The 27,723-nt window shown below is 40.5% G+C and overlaps 2 protein-coding genes and 1 long non-coding RNA gene across 5 annotated transcripts in view; 2 read left to right on the top strand and 1 right to left on the bottom strand.

Annotated features, from left to right (window-relative positions):
* The first annotated feature begins 236 nt into the window (after positions 1-236).
* On the top strand, positions 237-3,574 carry LOC142934283 (ZP domain-containing protein-like). The gene is made up of 6 exons (XM_076078796.1): positions 237-273; positions 861-1,045; positions 1,148-1,548; positions 1,809-1,908; positions 2,719-2,926; positions 3,028-3,574. Exons 1-6 carry the CDS (start codon positions 237-239, stop codon positions 3,162-3,164), a joined length of 1,068 nt encoding a protein of 355 aa, XP_075934911.1. The 3' UTR covers positions 3,165-3,574.
* A 3,181-nt stretch (positions 3,575-6,755) lies between these two features.
* The window catches only part of LOC142934154 (C-myc promoter-binding protein-like), a 63,270-nt gene continuing 42,302 nt past the window's right edge, over positions 6,756-27,723 (top strand). For all 3 annotated transcript variants that reach the window (XM_076078577.1, XM_076078576.1, XM_076078575.1), the window contains exons 1-4: positions 6,756-7,020; positions 21,164-21,494; positions 25,040-25,286; positions 27,420-27,489. In XM_076078577.1, coding sequence (XP_075934692.1) covers positions 21,184-21,494; positions 25,040-25,286; positions 27,420-27,489 — 628 coding nt within the window. In that variant the 5' untranslated portion in view covers positions 6,756-7,020; positions 21,164-21,183. The remainder of the gene's footprint in view (positions 7,021-21,163; positions 21,495-25,039; positions 25,287-27,419; positions 27,490-27,723) is intronic.
* On the bottom strand, positions 18,678-22,645 carry LOC142934155 (uncharacterized). The gene is made up of 3 exons (XR_012947682.1): positions 22,322-22,645; positions 22,160-22,198; positions 18,678-20,568 (listed from the first exon to the last, which is right to left on the bottom strand). It is a non-coding gene; the product is annotated as an uncharacterized LOC142934155 (long non-coding RNA).

The following is a 27,723-nucleotide window of genomic DNA, read 5'->3' as shown; positions in this document are numbered from 1 at the left end:
TGACCGGGTAAGCCACACACACCATCACAGTCACAATCACCACGCCACCCCATCTCCACAGTGAGTGACATTTCTCTGTGTTTGGTGTTTTTAAGCAACAAGGTAGAGATTCATCAATTAGGAGCCAAAACCACCAGTAATAATTTGAACATGACATATCAGCCTAACTGAAAGAGTAACAGGCATTAAATCAGCGTTCACCGATGCTCCTCAGGTCCGGCGTCTATCAGTCCGAGATGAGGTGTGTTCTGGTAGAAGTTCGGAGGGTGTCAGGTGAGTCTACTTTAATCTCAACATTTAGTTGTTTAAGTACAGCTGTAATGGTGTGTATTTTCACCAAATATATCACACGCTAAATACTAAGTTAAAGAGCCAAATATTGTCTGCATGGCTGGCGTACATTAGAGGTTAAAAAGCCGCGAGACGTGCACTTCTATAAAGTGCTGTGATTGGTTGAACCTTCCTACCAGACAAAATTCAGAGCCGTCATTGAATGCAAAACATTCTACACAAAAATACCACGTTCACTGTTCATACCCAGTGAAACCAAACCAGCAGGACTGTAAAGAAACTTTCTTTTTGGTGGAAACACAACCTAAAGGTGTCCTGTGGAGTTTCCTAGTATACGAACAAATACCATGTTTACATTCATTAGAACACATTGTGTGCATCGTGGCCTTGGGTGCCTTTCCTTCCTCATACAAAGTATTTTAAATCATGAACTGTTCACATCAATGTTTACCAGCTCGCAGTCTTTGTTTGCTGGAACGTTGCTGAAGTTCTTGTTGGCATTACTGCCCCCTGTAAATAAGTACACCATTGGTATATAATGTGTATTTTCTAACACTCTCTTCTTCTAGTTGATTCCCATGTGATCTGCACCGAGTCCACGATGAGAGTAGAGGTTGAGAAATCTTCATTCCATGGACTCCATGAGGATCATTTGCGGCTCAACGACGGCGCCAACATCGCCTGCAGGCTGCACTCCAACAGCACTTACGTCTTCGCCGACATCCCCCTCAGCGGTTGTGGCACTGAGCTCGAGGTAACGCAGGCTTTTGTTACCGGCTGCTCTTCTCTCTCAGTCGTTGGTGTTGCCTTTATCTAGCAGTATGAGGACTGAATACATAACCTTTGTTCACTGCAGGAAGACGGGGATAACCTCAGGTTCAAGAATGAAATCACCACGTTTGACAACACAGCCGACGTGATCACCAGGAAACACCTGCTGGAGGTGCAGTTCTACTGCCAGTACCCCAAACGTGGAAACGTGACACTGGCCTTCACAGTACACAGGCCCATCGTCTCAGTGTGGGACAGGGGCTTCGGCAGGTTCACCTACCAGTTTGAGTTCTATGCTAACGACCAATACCAAGCCATGGTTGATTCAACTTCATACCCGGTGGTGTATGAAATAGGGAGCAGGGTCTACATGCAGATAGAGGCCACCTCCTCCGTCAACAACACCGTGCTGTTTGTGGAGTCCTGCAGAGCTTCACCATATGACAACCAGAACTCCCAGCAGACCTACTCCATCATTGAGAATGGGTAGGCATGGACACACCCCCTAGTGGCAATAGAGGGCATAACAGATTGTTGCTTTAGAGGCTCTTCTGTGCAATGTCACCCTGTCAGGATGTAGAAGTCAATGCTTCACTGACTCCATCTTTTGTATAACCTATAGTACTTTTCTTATTGTGTGAATACCAATAGAACAATACCTCTGCCCCTATAGCAGCATCCACTGTAAGGCACAGAGTAACAAAGGCAACGTGTCTCATCTTTTTGTTGTGTTTTGCTCTGACTAGGTGTAAAGTGGACCCGACCGTTCAGATCCATTCCCCCTCCCACCCGAGACAATTCAGGTTCAGCATGAAGGCCTTCAAGTTCATCGGCATGTTTGATCAGGTAAAGAACGGAGCAGAGGACTGTTGATGTCTCTGGGAAATCTCTAAATGCTTCAACGAATAGGTCCAGTTCATGACGTCCTTTCATTTATCTGACTAGTTGTACTAAGTGGTAATCAATGCACACTTGGTGGACAGGTGCAGTCATGTGAACTTTATTAGAGGCACAGTGTTTCCGTCATGGATCTTCATCAGGTATAACACACAATGTGAAGCAACACATGTTTGTACTGAAGCCACAGGTCGTAACAACCAATCAGATAGAAGCAAATCTCTGAAAACACCTGAGACGCTTATCACATCAATAATTGATCAAAAACAATACTTGAATTAATAATGTCAGACATTTATTAGAATATAAAATAAAATAGACTTTTTTCCAATAAAGATTAGTCGAGCAATTCAAGAAAAGCAATTTGTCAACAAAAACACGTCATCTTTGACATGTTTTGTGAAACTCAATCTATGTTTCCCATCTCACCTTTTATAGAACAACATTGTATTTCCTTTTAAATTCACTTTTGAATGTGGTTATTATGAACTTGACTGGTTGTTACAACCTGTGGCTTCACTTTGTGAATCTGATGTCTAACGATCATGACAGAAAAACTGCATCTCTAATAAACTCAACGCTGACGAGGTTTTAAGAAATAAACTGGTCCCACTTGACACGGATGGACTTGAGGACGAGGTGGACGTCACTGACTGTCGTGGAGATGCAAAGTGGAGCGGAGGTTTTAACTGGATCTGAGCACAGCTCTGCTGTCGGTCCGTCTGCTGGTGTGATGACAGCGTGTTCTGTTTCATTCAGGTGTACATCAGCTGCACAGTCCTGATGTGTGCAGCAGGGGAACCCAACACCAGGTCCTCTCAGGGATGCATCAGCTCCACAACGCCAGCCACTTGGCCTCATAACCACCACCGCAGAAAGAGAGAGGTTCGCGTGGAGAGTGCCAGGCACTTCGTTTCCCAGGGTCCCCTGCGCTTAAAGAGATCAGCGGAGAGCAGCGAAAGCTCAGGTATGAAACCAGAGAAAGGTTATTTGTTACCAGCACACTTCACTTGTTTGAGCCACTTTGGACCAGATCAAGTTAAAACATGGTGCTTGTTGTCTCTCCAGCGCTCCACCTGAATCTGAACCTGGTGTTCATCGCTGGATGTCTTCTCGCAGCTGTTGGCATGATCAGTGCCGTGGTCCTGTACAAGGCCAGGATGTCAAAGGTCAAATACCAACCTTTGTCCACAGATGAACGTTAAGACAGCATGCAGAATACCAGTTCTGCATTAATTACATTTGACTACGTAAAGCTTTTGATTAGTTTTGCTGTCAGATATTGAGTGCTCATGTATCTTCTGTGCCCATTTAAATGAATGAGCTTCATATTAAATCCTTTATACATGTCTACAGCTTATAGGTGGAAATACTTCAGCGAGGAAACATCTGTGCCCGTGCAAACAGGAAACCAGAACGTTTCAGTTCAGTAATCCAATCATAGCTTTACAAACGCTTCTATTGTTATGTATGACATGATTTAATTAATATGTGCCGCCCTAATCATAATCATTGTGTCAAATGTTATCATCACATGTCAAAAGCCCTTTAGGGATGGACCTTGTCATTTATGAAACATTTAATGGATCAATAAAAAGATATATTCTCATGCATATGTTTTTGTTTTTGTCCACTTTAACTCATTTTTCTTACTACAGAAATCTATCAAAAGTGGTAAATTAAGTCTGGAGCTCCAAACATGTAGCTCACTGATTAAAGTCATCAAACTTCTAATGTTTTGTCTGATCAGCAGTCAAAAATCTAAAGATATTCACTTCACTTTGTTTAAAAACAGAGAAAAGTCGAAAAAAATGTCACATTTGAGAATCTGGAACCAAAACATGTTTTGTAGTTTTTGTTAAAAAAATGACTTAAACAATGAAACGCTCATCAAAATACTGATTAATGTTTCTGTGAAACGACTGGAAATTTTTGGAATTATAGATTTTGGTAATTTACTATAGCCCCAAAAAAATATAATATAAATCTGTGACACTATAAAGTCATAAACTTTTATATGTCTAAGTGTTGCATTGTTTTGTGCTTACTGAAACAAATAAATAAGTGAAACAACTATTAGCTGATGGGTCCTTAATGAGTAAGAAGTCGACTAGTTTCAGACTGTAATCTGTTTCAGAGATACATCGTCTGACTAACAATTATAACTGCAGTTGTTTTAGAAATACTGAGTTCATAAATCCAAGTCACATCGATATTTAGCATCATTTTCACTAGATTTTATTTTCCAATCTACGGGTCTATGTTGTAAAGTCTGCTCCACATTGTCAACAAAATATTTATTCTTGTATTTTTTGTGCTCCTTTAACTTGTGTATTATTAATCATAAAGCCTCTTTCATCATCCCTACATGTAATGAGATTACATTCAATCACCTTTATAATACATTTATTCACAGCTGTGGAACAAAAACAGTCAAAAGGAAAATAATTGAGTGACAATTAAAAATATATAATAATTTAAAATAAATTATTACAATGTTGTCCCACCCTTATTGAGTATATTTTAAGTAATAAAGAAGGTTGTATTAATCTGGTAAAGCATCACGTTATAATATACTACGGTATATTCTGTATAATCAATAAAGTGTCGTTGCGTTGATACAAGGTGGCGCAACTATTATGTTTATTGTAAGTCCAACATCAGCAATTACATCTGCAACTCTGTGAAATAATTAAAATATTGTATTAAAAAACAACATAATAATAAATTCTTTATTCCCTCACATAATTAGTTGAGTGTCACTTATAGATTTGTGGCTGAATTCATACTTGTTGTTATTTCAATGTTAATCCAAAAAGAAGGGAAATATAAAATTAGATTTTCAGTAAAATTATATTGTATTTTTTGTTGTCAGAATCAGAATCAGAATCAGAAACCGTTTATTGCCAATGTATGTTGCACATACAAGGAATTTGTCATAGTGATTGGTGCATAACATTAAACAATCAACAACAATCAACACAGTGCAAGAAATAGAAACATATTAAAATGTACAATATAGTATAAAAGAATATAAAATAAGTGCACAACAAACAGATAACAGTAGCCTACTATAAACAAGTATGATGAAGTGTAATGTAAAGTGTCAAGTGTGTTTAAATGAAGAAACAGGGAAGGGATGTAAGAAGAAATTTATAATTCATAATGGCGACGGCCAAATTGTCAAACTCGAGGCTTCAAACATCAGTTCACAAACCAATGGGGGACATTTACAGTCAACGGTTTCTTTTGAAGTTTCGTCTGTAGTCATTTTCCTGATGAAAATGCAATTCACTCATCACTAACGATCTCTTTGACATTAATTTATAACCAAAGTCAGGTATAAAAATATTTCATGCATATTTCCATATAGTCCATTCCTCTCGGAAGGGCAATGTTTTTACTTTATTTAGCTTTTTGTACAATTACTGTTGCTTGGAAAAATTTGTTACATTATTATACTTGTATTACGTTTGCATGTTTACAAATCAAGTTCTCATTCACTTACATATTGAGACTCCACCGTAACTCACGAGCCTTAATTCTAAAAACATACTTTTTAAAATCAGTTATCTGAAAAAATATTTGAAAAAAGCGATTTACACGTTTTGTTCAGACGCTGTTTAGTAGTCTCATTTAACCACCTTTTTTTTTTACATGAAACATAAATAAATAAAATACAATACGGAATAAATTGTTTATGGTGAAACAGTTAAAAAAAAGTAAAAATAATAAGCAATAATAAAAAAAACAACCTTAAAATTATAAAACAGCTTTGTTACATTCCACCAACTTTGAGGAGACAGGTCTTCTTCAGGGAAAAATCATGGAATTTAATGCAAATTATGAATATTACTCATTATTATTTAGTAATAGAAAAACAGTACTGTAGTCAAATATGTTTTAATAAACTATGTTGTTTAATAACAAGTCATTAATCAAGATCAGAATCAGGCCAGTTTAATAAAAAATAAAATAATGAATTGTAAATTGATTAGATAATAGTGAGATAATAGTGAGATAACATTGAGATAATAGCATAATAGTGAGATAATAGTGAGATAACATTGAGATAATAGCGTAATAGTGAGATAATAGTGAGATAACAGTGAGATAATAGTGAGATAATAGTATAATAGTGAGATAATAGTGAGATAACAGTGAGATAATAGTGAGATAATAGTGAGATAATAGTGAGATAACATTGAGATAACAGTGAGATAACATTGAAATAATAGTGAGATAATAGTGAGATGATAGAGAGATAATAGTGAGATAATAGTGAGATAACATTGAGATAATAGTGAGATAATAGTGAGATAACATTGAGATAATAGTGAGATAATAGTGAGATAACATTGAGATAATAGTGATATAATAGTGAGATAACATTGAGATAATAGAGAGATAATAGTGAGATAATAGTGAGATAACATTGAGATAATAGTGAGATAATAGTTAGATAACATTGAGAGAATAGTGAGAGAATAGTGAGATAACATTGAGATAATAGTGAGATAATAGTGAGATAATGGTGAGATAATAGTGAGATAATAGTGAGATAACATTGAGATAATAGTGTGATAACATTGAGATAATAGTGAGATAACAGTGAGATAATAGTGAGATAACAGTGAGATAACATTGAGATAATAGTGAGATAACATTGAGATAATAGTGATATAATAGAGAGATAATAGTGAGATAATTGTGAGCGTTGTCAGCATCAGGTAGATTACAGAGATTACAGAGAGAGAGAGAGAGAGAGAGAGAGGGGGAGAGAGAGAGAGACGTGCGCGCGCGGCGGATCCCCATCACAAACCAAGATGGCGGCGGAGCGGACAGCCGGCTCGGCACAGTGACGGTTGGACAGCTAACGGTTAGACCCTGAGATAAAAAAAAAGAAAAGAAAAAGAGAGAAGACTACCAACCACACCTGCTACAGGCCGCCTCACCTTTTTTTTCTCCCCCCGTTACCGACACCGGTGTGATGAAACAGCACCGGTAGACGACACCGGAGGAGAAGTTGTGTGTGCGTGTGTTTGACGTCGACAAGCGGCGGTAAGTACGAGAGGATGAACCGTTATAGTGGCTGACTGGCTGGGGAGGGATTTACCGAACAGCTGCTATTTACAACCGTTACAACCGTTACAACAAATAATTCTTTGGAGTGAATTTACAATAAAGAACCGTTACAATAAGGAACCGTTACAGCCGTTACAACGTTAATTCTGACCCTCGCGTGTCACCTTCGCTGCTTCATTCGTACTGTAATATGTGCTACAGGTTGTTCCCAATTAAAATGCAAATGTGTGAATGTTTTAGTCACCTGTGCTGCTTTTAAATGAGACAACTACACGTTACACCTGTATGTCTGTTTTACCCGCTGTTAAGAAACTAAAAATAAACCCCCAAAACACCAGCTTCCCTCCTTAGCCATGGGGGGGGGGGGGATATTTTAGGTTCAGTTTTTTAGTCTCACAGAATGCCTCTCTCGCTTTAAGGTGCTATTTATAAGGCAGAGACATTTCATGAATGCTTTGTGAAGCAATTGAAATCGAATCACTTTTTTAAGCCCAATATCACAAAATTGCCTCAACAGTTCTTTACAATCTGCACATCATAGTCTTCTGTCCTCAGACACTCGATTCACATCAGGAAAACAAATCATCTTTAAAAACAATAGAAGGAACCTCAGGAAGAAGCAACAGAGGACAGACGCGCAGTAGATGTGTGCAGAATAGACACACAATAAAACCACAGTAGAGTCAATCAGGATCACCTAACATTTCATATCACTCTATTTTTGTTATATCCACTGTATTACAAAATTAAAAATGGATACTCCACACAAAACAAGACTCCGATTATAAGTAAACTTAAATTAAAAATAAAATATGGTTGTGTTTATTGGCTCCAAATAAGAATGAAATGAGGTACAGACCTACATGTGTGTTTGGGAGGAGGAGCATGTCCCATAGGAATAGCAAAAGACAATAGAATACAAATATTAACATATATAAACAATAGAATAACAATTATTAAGTGTTAAATAAATAATATTGACACCGCTGCAAAGTGGAACAGCAATAAGAGTAAGGGCAATAAATAAAGTAAAAAATTCACCTTAAATAGAAAATGTAAAATACAACAACAAAGTGTATAAGAAGTGATACTAACACCAGTCTCTACTAAAATAGAATAACATGGAGCGTGATATTTACAGTTGTTTTATTAAGTATAATATAAGTATTATTTACCTCATTTTTGGAATGGGAATTACATTACACTTAAAAGAATTTACATCTCTAAAGAAACCGACAGCTGACATTACCTTTTATATCTGAACCCACTGTACATAAGACAAAGATGTTACGATCTCACTGGTGGTGTAAAGTAAACAGCAGGGATGTGGTTGTTAAGTGCACCCTAATGCAGCCTTGTAGGTATAACTCATGTGTAAGTCTGGAGGATGTGTTCACTGATATTGCGGTGCATCGCTGCAAAATATGTGTCGCAGAAATTTGAGCAAACCAAGCCCCACAAAGAAAAAGAACACACACACACACCCACACACACTGGTGACTCCGGTCAAATCCTACATGTGACAGAAATACCAAGTCTTGTCATTTAACAAACCTCAGCTCCGCTCCACATACCAGAAAGGTAACCTACACTCCTACCCTGTGATTCCTCTGCCTGCTTTTTATTTTCTCTTCTCATATCGGGGGGGATTTGTCACGGTGAGATTCTGTTGTGGTGCACAATGATGGACGGGATGTTTGCGTTGCTGTGTCTGGTCATGGTCGGAGGTACAGCAAAGGTTTGCCCTGTTGGAATGCCAGAGAGGAAAGAGAGAGTTGTGCTTTTAAAATGACGTACGGCACCACGAGTGTCCCGTCCGTCCAAGGAGAGTATTTTACGGGAGCGAGTAAAAGATCAAAAGACCAGACAGCTAGACGGTGTCTGCTCAGCTGATTGAAGACTTCAGGGTACTGTCTGTCATCCTGGTTCCTCCGATCCTGACACCATGTTGTCCTCATGTAACTAACACCGAATGTCCCTCTCCTGTGGCAGCGACGGTGTTCAGACCCGGAGGCTCAGGGTGCAGGTTTTTTTTCCCATCTTGCGTAATTCAGTGAACACAAACAAAGTGGGCAAATATGAGTCCCACTTCATAGAGCTGTCAGTCACAGAATGTGTGCTCATATTCATTTAGTTCACTGTAGCATTCACGTTTACTTGTTCTGCATGTAGTCTGATGTGTGAGCCAGACGGTAACCTCCGGTTCTGAAAAGTAAAGCTAAAGCTTCATGTGTTAAAGCTGCATTCTCTCTAGTGTCCACCAGGGGGCGACTCCTCTGGTTGTATAGAAGTCTATGAGAAAATGACTCTACTTCTCTCTTGATTTATTACCTCAGTAAACATTGTAAACATGAGTTTATGGTCTCAATCTCTAGTTTCAAGTCTTCTTCAAAACAGCATGATGTTCATTTAGTACATTATGGTCCATTTAGAGTCAAACAGACCATAAAGCAGGGGATGCTTTAGGGCGGGGCTACACAGGTCTCTAGCAAGGCTGTCTGTCCAACAACTTCACACTGATTCTTTACTATTATCTCATCTCGTCTGAGTACGGTTATTAATGATAACTTATATTGTTAACTTGTGTTTAATGCTGTGGTTGATACTCACACATGGAGGCAGTAAAAGAGATGTAAACGCTAGACATGAGAAAAGAACTCATGCTTTTTGCTCTCTGCTCTGTTTCCTGCTCCTGTGTGAGTGTTAAAATAGTCTCTGAGGATTTCTGTTTGATGGTTGATGCAACACGGTGGACCTAGAAATAAGTTCCTACTCTTTAGTCTGTTTACGATAACAAAACATGCACAGTGCATCACAATCAGCTGTTAGGTTTCATATTTCCTTTAAAGATATCAATAATGAATAGTTTTGTTTAAACCTCTGGATGAGATTACTTCACATAGAATTATTTATACCGAGATGTTCAAACCCACTAAAATCACATACGTAGTTGGATCCAGCTTTTAAAAAAAAGCTTCTTGAGTATTATTCCGTTACTATAATACCTGAATATCTTTGTTCCAGTAAAGAAACTAAAACATTACCCTTTACTGTACTTTGACGTTATCGTAATACTAACAGGTGTATAGAAAACATTCCTTAAATTAAACAAAAATTAAATACCCAAATTATGACAGGGGCTAAAACATGAAATCAAGAATTTGATAAAAAATGAGATGGCAAGTTTTGAATTTTGGATAGAGTCAATATTATTGAGAAGTATTGAGAAGGTATAGAATAATAAGATAATAATAAGATTGGTAGAGACGAAGCCACAAACCTAATACTTGACTAACAAACAGAATCGATGTGTGTCAGTGATGTTAAAAGCAGGATATTGTGTAATGGTTTATATTCAATGTAGCTAAAAGGAGACACTGTTCTATAAAACAAAAAGATTTGCATGCAGAACAACAGAGCAGGATTACATGTTCCCAGGGAATGGCATCCACAAACACTTATTAGCTGTAAGCCCAGAGCATCGTCTGCAGGACGCGGCCTTGTTTGGTGGCATCTGGTGCTTCGGCAAGATGAATTTATGGCGTCGGGTGCCGATCTCATCATCTAAAGTGAGATTCATAGCTCCTAGCATAGTCGTCTGTGAGGATACAAATAAACAAACACATCTCGCTCTGTTCAGTTGTCCTTTTGTGTTTGCAGTGTGTGAACTGAGTGAATAGAGACTGGTGCAGTCAGGTGTTGTGGTTTAGTTTTAAGGGATTGACCCTTTGGAGAGCCAGACAGGTGCTCAGACTGAATGGGTAGATTGGGAGGACTCAAGTACAGCTCCACTAGTCACACTGCTTCACATTCAGAAGAAAGTACTGAGCGTTTAGGCAAGGTGATGGGTACAAAGAGCAGTACAGACATAGAAATGGAATGGGAGTAGGTACCATTGCAATTGCGACCTTTGTAAAAGACTAACCTCCGTATAACCAAACCGTATTACGCAAAATGGCGGAGTAGTAACGTTACGAATATGAGCAACTTGATGCTTCATCCACACTCTCATGTTCAGCTTAGGAAAGAACACCGCTATCAACAGAAGACGACTTTGTTCGGCTCTTTTTCGGAAATGCTACATTAAAGCGTTAGCGGAATTAGCAAGCTAGCTCGGAAACTAGTGGACAGCTTGCTAGTTAGCTCCCTTGCGAATTGCACAATGCTTTAATGCTACACTGGTTACAGGAAATGAGCTGAACAGCAGCAGCGCTGAAGTCCGACAATCGCCATTTTTCTTTTGTTTGCACTAGTCAAACGACCATGGAAAACAGTTCAATGTCACTTCTACTCGTATTCTACGCTGGTGGGTGTGGACATACAAGTGCAGGACTCACTTAAGTGCATATTTTGATGAAAAACGACATAAACAATGTAAAGAAACAAACAATGCATATCAATGATAATCTTTGATTATAAAAAGCTTATTCCATTAGACTCCACTTAAAGAAATGATCTGTGAACCCATAAATAATAACCAATTAAAATATCCCACATTGATACTAATGTGTAGCAGTTCCATCCTGTAAACCTGCTTCACGTTCAGTGATTTCTAGGCTAAATGACGTTAAAGTCTGACTTTCCCCTCTGTGTTACTTTGAGGAAACTTTTCTTTCAATAGATTTAACTGGAACTTTCTTAGATGTGGCCGCTGGTGAAGACGTCACGTTGTTCTGCTGTTGTGTGGTCTACTGGGTTCACAAGGGTAACGGATTATTCCTCCGCCGTCTTCCCTTCTCTTCCCATCATTCAGACACAAAGGGACGCCTATCAGGAGAGACTTTAGGCGTCCCTAAATCAAAGCTGCCAGTTAACAAGCCGCAAATAAAAAAGAGGTCACGCCGGAACACAAACGTGTGAATCACTTTCTCAGACTTGAAGGCAAAACAGCTTTTTTTTTTTTTTTTTTGCCAGCTCGGGAATTAAAAGATCAGGCTGTGTGAGGAGGCATGTTTCCTGTAGACGTGGTAAGAATTCCCACAGGGCTCCATGCGTTAGCGCTTCTCTGTACTAATACTGTACACAGAGCCAGGACGGTAACCTCTTGTATGGGATTGTGATCCCAGTATTTACCTTGATATCTGTTTACTACAATATGACTTTGAAATGCATTTTCTCGCCCTGTAGCTGATGCTGACGTGGTGGTTGTGAGCGTAAATGTCTGTAAATGAACGATTTGGAGGCTCAATAAACGGCTATGTCACATATTCAAAAGTCAGACTGCAGAGGAGGCTGCAAGATTCTTATATACAAATGATGATCACGGTTATTCTGATCAATATTCGTTATTATTTATCACAATTATTCATCGATTTTTAGGGACAAAATAGTTTTATTGCACTTTCATATTTGAAACAAACAGAGCACTGATTTTACTTCGATGTTGTGCTACATTCCTGCTGATGTACAAGCCGCAGTTAACAAAAGACTGACGTTGTTATATTTTCTTTTCTGCGATATGACAAAATGCAGGAAATTCACCCAACATTTTGTCGGCAATATCTAAAAGTGAAATGCATCAATCTGGTTCACTTTGAGAGCAAAATGAAGAGCCGAAATAAACAATTTTTGTTTAGTGTGCTCTATCATAAACACATTGGTGGTATAGATATGATAGATATCGTATAGATATGACAAGAAACGCTTCATAAGCTGGAGGTGACAGTCGGCTTTGTCAGCTTATTCACAGCCTTTTATTTATTCCGTTCTCCAGATGTAATCAGTGATGTTAATGGGATCAGTTGCTGGCAGGTGAAGTCTGTCACTGCTGTGTCTCACGCTGCTGCATCACCATCCAGCACGCTCTTTGTGCTTGATTATCCACAACAAACACACATTTTTTAAAACATCTTTTATGTAATGTAGGTCAAGACCTTGCAGGAAGTTGTTTTTGCGAGGCTCACCAATGCTTTTATACTGAAGCGCCTCACAGTAGCATTAGCATATTCATGTGTGCTGTAGGTTAGGGCACAGATAGCTCACCCTCACATTGTTATTCCCATGGGTCCTCCTCTCTACTTAGTTAACAGGGTTAGGACCTGTTGAATCTGCTGCTCTGACGAGTGAAGGAGACAGCTAAACACTGAATCCTTCACTGCCTCACACTGTAACCTTGATGCTGGTTTGTTGTGCATTTCACAGAGCTGAGACACTTTAGATTAGTTTGTGTTCTTTAGTAGCTGTGTGAGAAGTGAGAAGGTTATTCAGGAGACCAGATGGTGTTTTCTGCTCTTTACCTTTCGTCTACATTTGCCGTCGTGCGTTCCGACCACATCTACCGGCATCAAAACGGGTTTCACATGTTTAACCCTCTGAGCGCCAAAACCGGCCGGCACGATGGAAAAGCATGTTTTCTTGAAACAATCCCAAAAACGACAGCGTTTATCGTAGCCAGAAGCTGTAACAATAAATTAATAAAATGGTTCTGATGATGACTCGTTCATCCAAAAAACTCCTTCAAACTTTTTAAATCTTACGTTGGTTTCAAGTCACAACGTCCTGTTCTGCGTGTTGCCAGGTGTGTTATAATTATTACATTTATAAGATAATTTACCCTTTTGTCACAGTATCACTTATCAGCTCTTATTATAATTATTAATGAAAGGTTATAGAGCTGATTTGGAGCCAGCCTGACTATCTACTGTACATCAACTAATGTCAACAATGTGTGACACAAAACTGACCCTGGATCTGTCCTGATGCCGCTCGCATTACATGAAGAGAATAACCGATTTGCTGTCAACTATTAAATTAATGAGCTACTATTACTATTACTATAATTTAATCGGTTTGAGTCATTTTTTAATAGTAAAAGCTTCTTAAATGTGAATATTTTCTGGTTTCTTTTGTGCTCTGTGACGGTAAACTTAATATCTTTGAGTTGTCATTTGAGGATGTCATCTTGGGCTTTGGGAAACACTGGTTGACACTTTTCACCATTTTATAGTTCAAATAACTAGCTTATTAATCGACAATGAAAGTATATGTTCGTAACATGTTTCCGTGTCCTCATAATGAACCTAGTGCTGTAGTCAACTTAATGAACCCTGGTTGTATCGGGACCTTTGGCACAGATTTATATAAGCTGCCAACTCTGGATTTAAAATGTTTTAAACATATGTATATATATATATATTTTATTCTAATTCTGGAGTCTGTGTGACATTACTTGGTAACACCGAGGTCTGACAGCATCGTTGCTCATATTTTACAATCTAAAAACTCCACTCTTTGACCAAGTACCAAGTAATTCATTCGTGTCTGTAAGTGGCATCTTAAAGAGAGTTGACTCAAATCGTTTTTCCCCTTTGCACCGCTGACTGAGTTTTGCAGAAAACCCCCCAAAAATATACACTTGTCAGTGCTTTTTCTTTCTGTCACTGATTGGCCTAAACAAAGTGAAATGTTTGTGACTGACTCTGAATGCCTCATTAGTCTGGAGCACCATGTTTATTGTTACCTTAAAATTAAATGCCGAGATTGACTTCCTTTGTTTCGTACTATTAAAAAAAGAAAACAGCAACAAACAGTCACATACCTAATTACAAATCAGGTTAATGCATCCTGACGATCTCCTATATACACACACACACACACACACACACACACACTCTCTGTCTCCATCTACGAGCAATTAAAGTGCATGTTTAGTGCTGGTTGTCGTGTAATTATAGTGATGGTGATACCGGGGAGAACGTGTTTTCTTCTGCTGAAGGAGCCGGTAGAAGATACTTTTCCTGCAGTACCAAAAGTAAATATTCAAACTTTCCTTTCATGCAACAAGCGGAGAACGTCTAAAGCTGGTTGCCCGCTCCTCTGTGCATAAAGCTTGATTTCATTCCTGTGTATTTTAATTCTTTAGATTGTTGTTTTGGGAGCTGGGGCTTTATAAGATGCAGCTCTCTTTACCATTACGAGATGTTTGGCTGCAGAATCGTGGAGCAGCTTGAGTCGAGTTTCTCTCAGTATTTATTTGAACAGGTCAGACAACCCGTCAGGTGTCCAGATTACAGTATTACACGGAAAAGGTAAATCTTATTTCCCACAGAGGTCGTCTTTCCTCCGAGGCGTCACATGACCTGATGCTGCTGAAGACGCCCATCCCCTCTGGGCGAACTGGAAGCAGATGCTTGGCTAGCGATGCTTCCTACTGGCTTTGTGTTTATGTTCACATTCCTCTTCACCTCCTCCACGTGTCTGCCCTGCTGTGGCTGTATATATATATATACAGCTGGAGCCCGCTCGAGCCTCGAAACCAGAGTCCCTTTCAGCGGGTTTCATTTGGACCCCGGTCCTCTTGAACCTCGAGACAGCTGGAAGTCGTTCCCCTCGTCACGTTGGCTGAAACGAAAACCCTTGTGTAAGGGCAGTTGAAGGGCTGTTGGGTCTGGACATCTTCTCGAACTCCTGCTGCTGTTATGAGTCAGCGAGTTTGGGCTGGCAAGCTTTGTCTACGGCACCAGGCCCTTCATGTGGCCCGAGTTTAACCCCTTGAACCCCCAAAACCTGCCGGCGGGATAGAAAAGCAAACATCCCTATCGTTAGATGTATAGATTACTGACGGTCCTTGAATGTGAGACGAACGCTTCCCTCAGAAAAAGCAACCAAAACGAACCTTAAAATTGTGATTTCGTTTTTTTTCACCAAAAACATTTCATGTCTCATTTCAAATCTCGCAAAAAATAAACTTTTTGCTTTATGCAGATCCTGTGAAAAGCATCACATTCTGAGCTCCTTAGCGCAACTATGAAGCAATGATTGACTCGGCTGAGACCAACAGTCACGTGACAAAAAAATCTGTGAAACTTTGACTGAACTTCAGGCTGATGAACAGCAGAGAAGAGAAGAGGCTGTAAGTAGAGGATTAAACATGTTAACAGTTCAATATGTATAGCAAGTACAGCTTCCATTTTGTTCCCCAACATTGGTAACACTTGTGGACACTCTTTTTTTATAACTTATGTCATTATAACTGTGTTATTCTGCACTAAAGACATGTCTAAGTTCTCTCTACTTCTAGCCTCACTGTGCTGTTTCCATAGAGGAGCAGGACTTTATATTACAGTAAAGATCAAGACCACAGAGAGGAACATGTCATGTTGTAAAATACCCTCAAAGCAAACTACCGACCATCATTTAAGGCCAACTCAGCTTTACAAAGACAAATAGTCTAGAAAGTCTCGGGGAAAACCTGCATCATAAATGATTCAGAAACATAAATATTATGTTTGGTGCCTAAAGGAACTCCGTGGAGACCTTTCTAAAGAGGCTTGTGGCCGGAGCACATCTTCTCTTAAACGTTCACAGCTTTTTACGCGGGGATGAATCGAGTAGGGCAGCCAGATATTTAAGATATTTAAGCTGTGATGCTGATTGTTTTTATGCGTCAGGCGTGAGTCACGTCTTTTTGGATGCAGGTCTTGGGAGGGAATCCAGTGATGATCTGGATCTATAAGTATGCAATAGATTTGTGTTTCACACGACTGTACTCAAGGCTGTCTCTTAGATTTCTAGACCTGTACGTTGACTGAACACCTTGTATTAATATGGGTTTCATCATCATGTCAGTGCAGCATTGTCTCCCAGTACTATCGGTTTTTGTTGTGCAAGCCATAAATCTTTGCAATCACCTTTTAACAGAATCTGAAGTAGGAAATGTGAAATCCATTTGTCAGACTGTCAGCTGTTTTCCACCGTGAACTCGATGCTGTTGATTTCTTTTATTCTGGAAATATAAGGCAGGCAGAGACAATAGAGGCGCCTTGATTTCAGTGGAAGTTCAGGATTGTCCCACATGTGCAGCATATATATGTATATATATATGTGTATATATATGTATGTGTGTATATATATATATATGTGTGTATGTATGTGATGCTTGTGTAACGTGTGCCACAGTTGTATTTTTAGTAGGCTGACTGCATGGCAGGGATGAGTGCCATTCTTTGCTCGGTCATGTGACTCCGTGGTCGTCCTAACGGGGGGGGGACACTGCAGAGCTTCCACTGTGACAAATTAGGCCTACATATTCCGCTTTTTGCTTTGCCTTATTCCGAAAAATGACAATATTCCTATAAGCTGTTTACATGGCTGATGAAAATGGATATTCCTCTCCCTCTGTCATTCCTTCAACCACCTTCTCTCCCTCTGTCGATATTTGTGCATATCCCAAATCCTGTTTCCAAGTCCTTCATAATGTTTAAAGTAGGTGTGTTTCTCCTTCCGACTAGAAATGTGGGCTTTTTCTTTTGGGCATAAAACCACCAATTGAGAGCAGGCGGCCACTTTCGGTTCTGAAAAGTGAAGCCAAAGCTTCATGTCTTAAAGCTGCATTCTCTCTAATGACCATCAGGGGGCGACTCCTCTGGTTGTATAGAAGTCTATGAGAAAATGACTCTACTTCTCTCTTGATTTATTACCTCAGTAAACATTGTAAACATGAGTTTATGGTCTCAATCTCTAGTTTCAAGTCTTCTTCAATACAGCATGATGTTCATTTAGTACATTATGGTCCATTTAGAGTCACACAGACCATAAAGCAGGGGATGCTTTAGGGCGGGGCTACACGGTGATTGACAGAGATGTATACGGTGTCTCTACGTCACTCCTCCTCAGTCCAAATATGGTCACTTCCTGTTAATCGGTGGCAAAAAAGCCAAGATGGCGATGGCAAAATAGCTGAACTTGAGGCGTCAAAACATCAGTCCACAAACCAATGGGTGACATCATGATGACTATGTCCACTTCATATACATAAAGTCTATGATTGAGACGAATATTCAAAATGAGCTGTATACAAGTCCAAAGAATTCTCCTAAAACCTGAATAATATCGACATATCACACACGTCTCAATACGATAATGCTCCCTTGGGAATAAGGCCTAATTCAGAATATCCAAACGGAATATGATGTTCACATGAGCCACATAAAATTCAGAATATTGTCATATTCGTAATACTGTAACATGAGTCTGCATGTGAACGCAGTCAGTGAGCTGTACTCGGAGTGAGTTCAGTGAAACAAAACCCTTCTGGGTCAATAAAGCAGCAGCAGAGTTATCGCAGTACTGACCGACACACCCAGTGTCACTCCACCCCTCCTTTTATTACACGTATGATGTTATCGTTTTTATATGGACCACAGATGCTTTTAATATGTTTGAACGGAGAACAAATGAAATTGGCTTCATAGTTGTTCATGTGGTTGTCCTGCGGCGCTTTTGAAAAACAAAAATGTGTTGACCATGTTAGTTTCTGTCTTTCATGTTGCCTGTGAAAATGCAAGAATGTGACCCAGGACCCTGTGCTTGCACACACACATACACACACACACTCTCAGTCACACTTTTAATGGCAGAGTGTTGTGAACACATGTGTAGGTGCAATAAGAATGTGAAGCGCAGCTATTCAAACCAGCTGAGTTTTCCTCTCTCACGAGTGCTGCAGCGGACCTGCTCTTATTTTGCATTTTTCTGTCGAGTTCAATTCCCGTGTAAACGTTTGTGAAAGAGATGTGAGCACGTGGCCCACATCCTGTCTTCTGGGTGTTACAGCAACGTGTTGTAATGTGTCCCAGGAACATTTATGAGTCTGCTCTGGGTGTTGGACAGGAAGTAGAGCGTAGACTGTGGTTTTGGACTCAGGATGCTTTGCAGATGTGCGGCCCCTTAGAGGTCAGTCTTAGTTTCAACAATTATCCCCAGGAGGCAAACCTCCGCTTATGCCGAGTGAAGCCGATGCTGAAGTGCCTTAAAAGCTGCATTCTATCTTGTGTCCACCAGGGGGCGACTCCTCTGGTTGTATAGAAGTCTATGAGAAAATGACTCTACTTCTCTCTTGATTTATTACCTCAGTAAACATTGTAAACATGAGTTTATGGTCTCAATCTCTAGTTTCAAGTCTTCTTCAATACAGCATGATGTTCATTTAGTACATTATGGTCCATTTAGAGTCAAACAGACCATAAAGCAGGGGATGCACGGTGATTGACATGTCTCTACCAGAGACGTGTACGGCGTCTCTACGTCACTCCTCCTCAGTCCAGATATGGTCACTTCCTGTTCACTGGTTGCAAAAAAAAAACCCGACATTGTGTTTGCCGTAATCCAAGATGGCGACGGTGAAATTGCTGAACTCGAAGCTTCAAAACATCAGTCCACAAACCAATGGGTGACGTCACCATGACTACATCCACTTCTTATAGACAGTCTGTGATTTGAATACAAGCTTGCCTCATTGATCCTGCAATAATCATTTTTTCACCAATAAACTCCCAGTTTTAGTTAGTGTCCACAAAATCTGCTAACTATAGAAGAAATGATTTTTCTCTGTTCTGTTCCAACAGGAGAGAGAACTGACTCGTGACTTACAATAGTCTCTGATGGTGAGGAGAATTAAAGGAGGAGCTTATCAGTGGTGCTAACAGCTAGCATAGCATCACTCAGACTGGCAGCTGTTTCACATTACCCCTTTCCATTTGGACTAGCTACCACACCCTGCTTATTAAGCCTCTCATCACACACCCTCTTACTGCACATGGTTGGAATCACAGACCCCGTCCAGTCGAATCACTCGACATTCAATTTAAATCTGGTTGCAATGAAACTGCTGTCAGTGTGAGTAAATTATCGCTCACTGTGTCACCAACATGGGAATGTTTTTAAAGAAACAAAACAGCCATCGGTGCAAAACTCTGTTTGGTACGAAAGCCCTGAAGACATGTTTGAATCGTGTGTTTCTTATATATTCGATCTGCGTTCTTGCTGTGCAAGTAAACATTCCTCACTCCTCCTGATCTCAGCTGTCACGAACCCCAATGTGTTCTTGTGTTCGTGCACGGCTCAGAGTTCTGGTCGGGGGTAAAGTTTAATTTTAAACCCACAGAGACAGACTCGTGTCCCGGAGGCTCGAGTGTCAAGAGATTGAGTGATGAATCTTGCCACTGAGGCAGACTAAGACTTTACACCTCCACACCCAGAGGCTGCCACCTAAAGAAAGTCCAGGGTTAAACCAAACTGGCTCACAGTATTTCTTTGTTTTTTTCACTTTTCATCAGTTTTCATTTGAGTTGTCACTTATACTCGTGCATCCTTCAGGGTCACAGATTTATTTTTTTGGTCTTTGTGTTCTTTGAGAGAAATAATCAGTATTCCTTTGATCTGTATGAAAGTGAACACACTGCCTGAAGCAGTTCACAAGTCTGGTGTTATTTATGTGGCGCTAGTGCAGTGTCCCTTCAGCCGATGGCTTGGCCTCTTTAGGGCTCAGTATCGGTACTTGATACCTTTTTAAGGTATGGATTTAAATAATCCAGTGCCAAGTAGTATCCAAAACTTCTCCAGTCAAACGATACCTGCAATAGAGGGGTTTTCTGTGCTCAGGTTCAGAAGAAAATGGACTTTTGTCAGCTTGTACCTTTTCAGCTTCTTCAGAAGGTGTAGCTGGTGTTGTGCAGTCAGCCCTCCTGTAATAGGCTCCATGGTTTAACAAGGCTTCTAATCAGCAGGATTTTATGTGGGACCGACCTGCAATTGAGGCAGAATGTTAAGTGTGAAGAAACACCTCAATGCTCCCTTTTTAAAATGCACACTCAGGTCTGTGTAGCCGGCCGAGCTTTAACTGTCTCAGTGCTTAGAACTGGACAAAGGCTCAAAACAAATCTTCTGTCCTATTCAGAAAGACCTGTTTCCCGAGAGACGAGTCCTCGAGCCAAGACGCTGAACCTTTAGTTCACCTAACAATTTTAATTCACCCATCAACAACCTAAATCAACAACCACTCTCGATGCAACAGAATCTTCCACAGACGTGATGCATCTTAGAAACGAGAAATCTAGCTGATCAACTTAAAGTCAATCCGGTCAAAGACCGTCAGCTTTCCTTCTGCCTAAACTGAAAATGTCTGCCCTCTCCTCCTCATGTCGTACCGTCTCTTTTCATTTGCCCTTCTACCGGCCTCTCCTCAGTAAGATTTATGACCGTCAGATTTTATTTTACTGCCTTACCAAGGACGCAAGAACCATCTGTACCTGCTACCACAACGAAAATCAATCTGCTCTCCCTCTCTCCCTCTCTTACTCCCTCTCTTTGTCTCCTCCTCCTTCCCTCTGTAACCGTGCAGGCAGCCGGCGGTGATGGGAGATGATGGAGGACAAAGGCCCTCGTGTAGCCGACTACTTCGTGGTAGCCGGTCTGACGGATCCGTCCAAGCCGCTGGACCAGGAGATCCACTTTGACGACGTCTGCCACAAGACGGCCAAGCCCAGGGCGCCCATCACCGACGTGGCGGTGGTGATCCGCTCGATGGGCGAGGAGGCGCCGTCGGGGTTCACCTGCGTGGAGGAAACGCCGACCGGCCACTCGGCCGATCTTAACAACGGCGGCCTCATGGCGCCCCAGATCTTCCTGTGCTACAGGCGAGGTCGAGACAAGCCGCCGCTCACTGACCTGGGGTAAGCACCAAAGAGTCTGTATCTAGATGATATTATGCTCACAATGATGACGCTAACATGCTGATGTTCAGCGTGTTAACACACTTACATTTGCTAATTAAACACAAAAAACACAGCTGGGGCTTATTGGAATTTTAGTTTTGGTGTATTTGGTGAACCATAAACCCGTCATTAAATTCAAATCAACGAATAAAGACTTTGACCTGACCATGAGGCTCGATGAGATGTTCAACGATCACCAGATCTAACAATTCATCCTGAGGGAGACGGAAATGTGTGAACCAGAGATATTTCAGTAAAAACCTCAAATGTGAACCTCGTGGTGGCGGTTCCAGTAAAAATCAGCAGGCATCATGATGTCTGTACAATACTTCACATAGACTGACACCATCCTCACAACCATGCTAACCAGTGCGGGTACAAATACGGTATAAAAACGTAAAAGTGTAACTTCACCCCCACGTCTGAGCCAAAGTCCACCAACTGCATAATTTAAAATATATGCTGAAAGTGAGTGTTGGGATATGCTCTGATCGCACACGGCTTCACTACGGCGACCATGAACTACGCTTTAGTCCGGATACTTTGCTGACAGTGATGATGGTGTAAAGTACTAAAGGCTGATTGGTATAGTGAAACAGAGAAGATGTGATAACAGGACTTACATTTCAAACTGCTTGTTGAAGCTGTAGGTCTGTAATCTGCTGTAAGATATACATTATCAAAACACAGACTCACTGATTCACATTTTACTTTTACTTTAAACTTATTTTGTGTCCAATTTGACAGAATTTTAAAGTGAATCACCGTCTTGAGTGTGAGCTTACCCGACACACACACACACTCGACCGTGTTACTTATGTGTTGCAACATGTTGCTGTGTCCGTTATTTGTTTTTACTTCCAGTAAAGATCCGCTGCTGCTCTCAGCAAACATTGCATTTGTTGCGAGTGAGGAGGAGTTTATATCTAAAAAGTGGTCCACGTATCGTATCGGTTCCTCCGTTCTGTGCAGCAGATTTCAACAGCAGCCACTTTCTGTCTGTGATTTTGTGAGAAATAGTGCAGAGCGCCGTTCCGGGTGTCCTCTGAGCCGGGTTGAATTCAGTAGTGTTTTGCTGAGGCCTCTCTCACCTCCGGCTGGCAGGAGGCAGCTGGTGACAACACTAAGGAGACTCACAGAGAGCCGAGCTTATCAGAGGCTCACTGGAACTCTGCTCAGACACTATCAGCAGCTTCTGTGTGCTGATCGCTCAGAGAGGCTGCACTTACCAGACATTGGTGGGACTAATGGGAGGCTGAGGTGTGTGTGTGTGTGTGTGTGTGTGTGTGTGTGTGTGTGTACATATTGTTCCATGTGATAGTGAGTTGTTGCTCAGGCTGCAGAGGGAATAACTAGTATTATCTGTGACTAGTTGTTATATTTGATAGCAAGGAGCATTGACATCCTCAGGTTTCACCTTCAGATTGTCAGGAGTGACATAGAGACACGCTCAGTCAATATCAGACATCTTCTGTGTGAAGTGGCACCTCTGCTCTTTTCCCCTAAAGATTAATAGTGCATTTTATTTAAGTCATTTAACGTTTTTATTATATTATTTTCTAGCAGAGGTGACCTCACCTAAAATATAGAAAACATCAAATGTGGCACAAAACTCCTCACATGACTCCAGGTTTTTGGAGAGGCATTCAAGGTCTAATTTACAAACACAACAGGCTTCTTTTAAGTTCTGATGGTGGAGACTGAAGGACTGTAAAGATGCACCGATGGAAATCTTCTTTCCTGTTAACAGCTGTAATTGACAGAATACACAAACATGTTCGTGACTTTTATTCGATGGTATGTTCTTAATACAACAGTTAGTTGTTCCCAATGTTTTTAAGATGGTTCTTACGGAGCTTTAAGTCTTCTTCACTCACACTGAAGGTCTGTGTGATGTATGAGACGGGTCAGTCAATCACTGCTTCTCTAAAACAACATGTCTGCTTCAACAGGAGAGGAAGTCGTGAACAGAATTATAATTAATATATAATTTAATAATTACAATTGACCACTTTAAATTGTGTTTCAGCTCTCATACAGTTCCACTTGAATCAGTAATGGAGGATAAGTACGTAATGGAAGGGATGCTCCTGTTGGGTTCCTCTGAGTCCACTAAGTGGTCTGTGTGAGCGTCCTCTTGTGTCTGATCACAGTTCATAGAAACCTACATGCATGTACTGCAGGAGGATACAACTATTTCAGGGTTCAAATTTAATTGAATTCATTCATTAAAAAATGTGAAAAGGTGATAAAAACTATTTTGGGTAGAAGATCTCAGGAGATCCTCCTGGTTAAATACGGGTTCTAAAATATGTTTGTATGAAAACATCTCTCAACACAATAATCTCTAATTATACATTTGAAGACGATTGTAATCTAAATTAAATTAGCAACAATAGTAAACGTGTTCATTTAGGTCAAAGCGTGCTCCATTAAAAGATAAGAAAGCGACAGTGAGGAATGAGAAAACAGGAATACACATATTTCATTTGTGCTGCTTCTAAATACAGCATCATACGACCAAACTTTATGTCCATCACTCTCTTTCTACAAAGTGTAATATTTGACTCAGTGATAACTGTTCTTCTGTTTATGAGCTGCTATGTTGCTGTATCACAGCATTGTTCATGTTGGGGAAGTCCCAGATATCCCGGGAAACTAAAGGCTGTCGGGTCATAACATCATCCGGATTCACTGTGTCCATCCATCCATTCCATCCAGCACACAAAACAAACAGGTTTCTAACTGCAATAAACGGATAAAAAGGATGCAGAAATAACTCTGAATTCAAGCTTTGTCCGGTCTGTCTGCAAAACAAGAGGCAAAGCACTTTTAAATGTTTCGTTTCTGAATAGAGTTCGGATTGATCGGTGCTTTGCTAACATTGTAGCTCCATCAAAACTCAAAATAACGTCTTCAAGGCATAAATAAGTTATTGTTTGTACTTTAGACCGTCTGCGGTTTGTACACCTACATTGATACACATAGTTTCATCCCGTCTGTACAAATATTGTTTCCCTCCATTTCTGATTGTTCACTGAACGTCAGTGATGACGTCACGAGAATCTCAACGCTGATAGACTTTCACGTCACGAGAATGATGCGAATTTCTGCAGTATTAAAAAGTTACCTGTAAGTTTCCTTCAGATCACTTTTACCTCCTTTATAAGTTGTTGTTGTTGCAGTGTCGACTCCTGTGAGTGAGGCCAAAGTTATTGAGTTTAAAAGTGTCTCTGAGCTTGACGTTATTTCTCTCTGCCGCCCACTTCATAAGCTCATAGATCGGACTGTTTTTTCAAGAATAGCATTGATTCCTCTTTGCAGTTTTACGGGGAGCAAAGCCGCCATTAAGCTTAATCAGCTCCAATCTGTCAGCCACTGAAAACTGGGATGAATGGCTAATGTTAGACTTAAACAGCCCTAATTGTCCCAGTGGCTGCATAATTGTGTAATCACACTAATGACCCCACGTTGTCGCTGACTGTTGTTCGTCCTCCCTGCAGCGTGCTGTACGAGTGGAAGGAGCGTCTGATGCAGGGCTGCCAGCTCATCCAGACCACGGCCTCCGGTCGGCCGGCCAACATCAGCAACAACTCCTCCCAGCGCATCTACGTCACCTACCGCCGGGCGCCCGAGAGCCAGCCGCACTCCGCCCTGGCCGTCACCGACATCTGCATCATCATCCCGAGCAAGGGGGAGACGCCGCCGCACACCTTCTGCAAGGTGGAGAAGAACCTCAACAGCAGCATGGTGAGAGAGAGAGAGAGACGCGCACAATGGACTTTAAAATGGTGTTTGGTTTAGACGCGTCAGCAACACCAATTTGCAAAAACATTAAATAATCAGCTGAATAAGACACTTTTCAAGACAACTTCCATGAACTGACATCACAGAATAACTCCTGTAATGTGTTGATCATAACAAGGTATTTAGAATTCTACAGTTTTCTTTGCTCATGCTGTCAGAGCCCTGTTTGAAATTCAAACTGTCAAGATATCATTACTACTATATATATATATATATATATATATATATATATATATATATATATATATATATATATATATATATATATATATATAGTGTATTTTTTAAGGCAGAATTCTTGAATCCTCATCTCCCACACCGGCGCCTCACTTTCCTCCAATGAGAGACTTAAATTGATGATATGAGTTCAGCAAACACAAGACGACATTGAGCCTCATAGCAGAGTGGACGAGTAAGTCCGACAGGTTTAGCTGCCACACTTCTCTTCAGTTCAGAGACTTCAAAGATGGAGTTGTGTTGTAGAGCTTCTGTAAACTGCACATCACCTGTTGTGGATCCAATTAGGGACAATTCTCTTAAAGCATCATACGTTGCCTCAGGAAGTCTTTGAATGCCTCGTGTGTTTAAAGGAGAAGTCCAGTCTCCTGCAGTAAAGTTAGGATCTCAATGTGTCTACTGTTAGAGCTGGGAGGATCATGTTAATATTTCAGAGCAGCTGTGGGTGCGGACATCACATCCAGCTGAGGGTTTTAAAGATTTATTGCTAATGTGAGTCTCCATAGAGCGAGTGTGTTCATCAGATGTTTCCTCTTCATGCTCATGTTTGAGGTGTAGATGTGTAAGTCTCGACTGTTATTAGTAATAATAGTATTTTAGTTTATTACTGATTACACTGACTGGCTTTACGGGGACATTTTAACTGAGACCAAATGATTCATAGACTACACTTTTCTGCTTTGTTGACAAAGGCCTTAACAATGAACGTCTCATTAGCCTTGTTTCCATTCTCTCATGTTTATAAGTATTGCATTAGAAAAAAGAAAATGTTTTTACATTTGCTTGAGGTGGTTTTTGTCTCTGCCGTTAAAGTGAATGCGCTAATAAATGCATTACAGAATAGAATTGATGTTTCTGCGGCCCATAACGAGTAAATACATGAAACATGTCCAATACCAGCTGACAAGAACAATTCAAACTGAAGACCTCTCTCCATTTTACTCTCGTAGATGGTTCGATGACCAAGCCGACTTGTTTTGTTTCTCATTGCGGCCTCTACTTCTTCTTCTTCTACTCTGTTTACTGGCAGATTACAGAGATATGTAGCCGACAGCACCAACTTGTGACCAAACTACCCTGTAGTCGAGTTTATTCGCTCCACACCACCGGATGGAATCTCACGGCTTATTCACATTTATTTTTGCAACATTTCAAAAGTTCGCTTTAAATTTGCCTTGACATTAAAATAGAAAAACTGCTATTCACACACATACGTGCAGTTTTTTTTTGTCCCCTAAATCCTGACTGATGTTCTGCTGTGCACGTATTCTAGACACCTAAAAGAATCGATATCAGTTTAAGTGAACGCTATGTTCAGAATATCTTCACCTCTTTACCTTTCTGAGGGAACTGAAGCTGTTATCTACGATCTCTACAAACACACCAGACTCCATTCACAGAAACACTGATTCTCAGAACAGGAGCTGTTGGTCGACTGCTGCGTCCATCTGTTAGTGTGTTTGTGTTATTGTGAGACTTTGGTGTTTTAAAAAGTTTAGTTTGGATTCACCAAAGTTACACAATACAACAAACTAACCAACAGATCGAGGGAGCGATGGACCAGCGACTCTGTTCTGTGATGTAAAGAAACAGTAAAGTAAAGTATTCATAAAGAGTGACTTAACACCAAGCTGAAAATCACTTTCATCGGCTTCTTGTGGTTAAAAGTGTAGCCTGGTGGGAACAGCTGGTGTTCAATCATTATGGGCTAAAACATCCCAAAACACTTTATATATTGGGCTTGTTGTGTTATGTATAGTTTAATCAAAATCTGGTTATGATTGGTGGACAGTGGAGATTGTTCCTCACTGACTCTTCCCGCTGTGCTCTTGTTTTCAGTGGGGCTCCTCGGTCTACTTGTGTTACAAGAAGTCTGTGGCCAAAACCAACACAATAGCCTACAAAGCAGGTAACCGCTCCTCATCCAATAACTGCCAGTGCTGCTGTATGTGTGACACCGGTCATCAGATAACCAGTGTGGTGTCTCTACTACTAATCACTTATTCTGCTCGTGTGAGAAAAACACCAAATAGTGAAGAGAATGAGAAGTGGCTGCATTCTGTTGAGGCTTATTGAAGCATGAGATAAGCCTCTGCACGCCAATCTTCTCCTCCTTTCTAAAGGGTTAAATGGTTGCCATATA

This window comes from Anarhichas minor, unplaced genomic scaffold, assembly GCF_050575085.1.
Source record: "Anarhichas minor isolate MPS153535 unplaced genomic scaffold, ASM5057508v1 ptg000067l, whole genome shotgun sequence".
Lineage (NCBI taxonomy): Eukaryota > Metazoa > Chordata > Actinopteri > Perciformes > Anarhichadidae > Anarhichas > Anarhichas minor.
The sequence above is the reverse complement of the archived record's forward strand: the minus strand, read 5'-3'. Positions and strand labels throughout refer to the sequence as shown.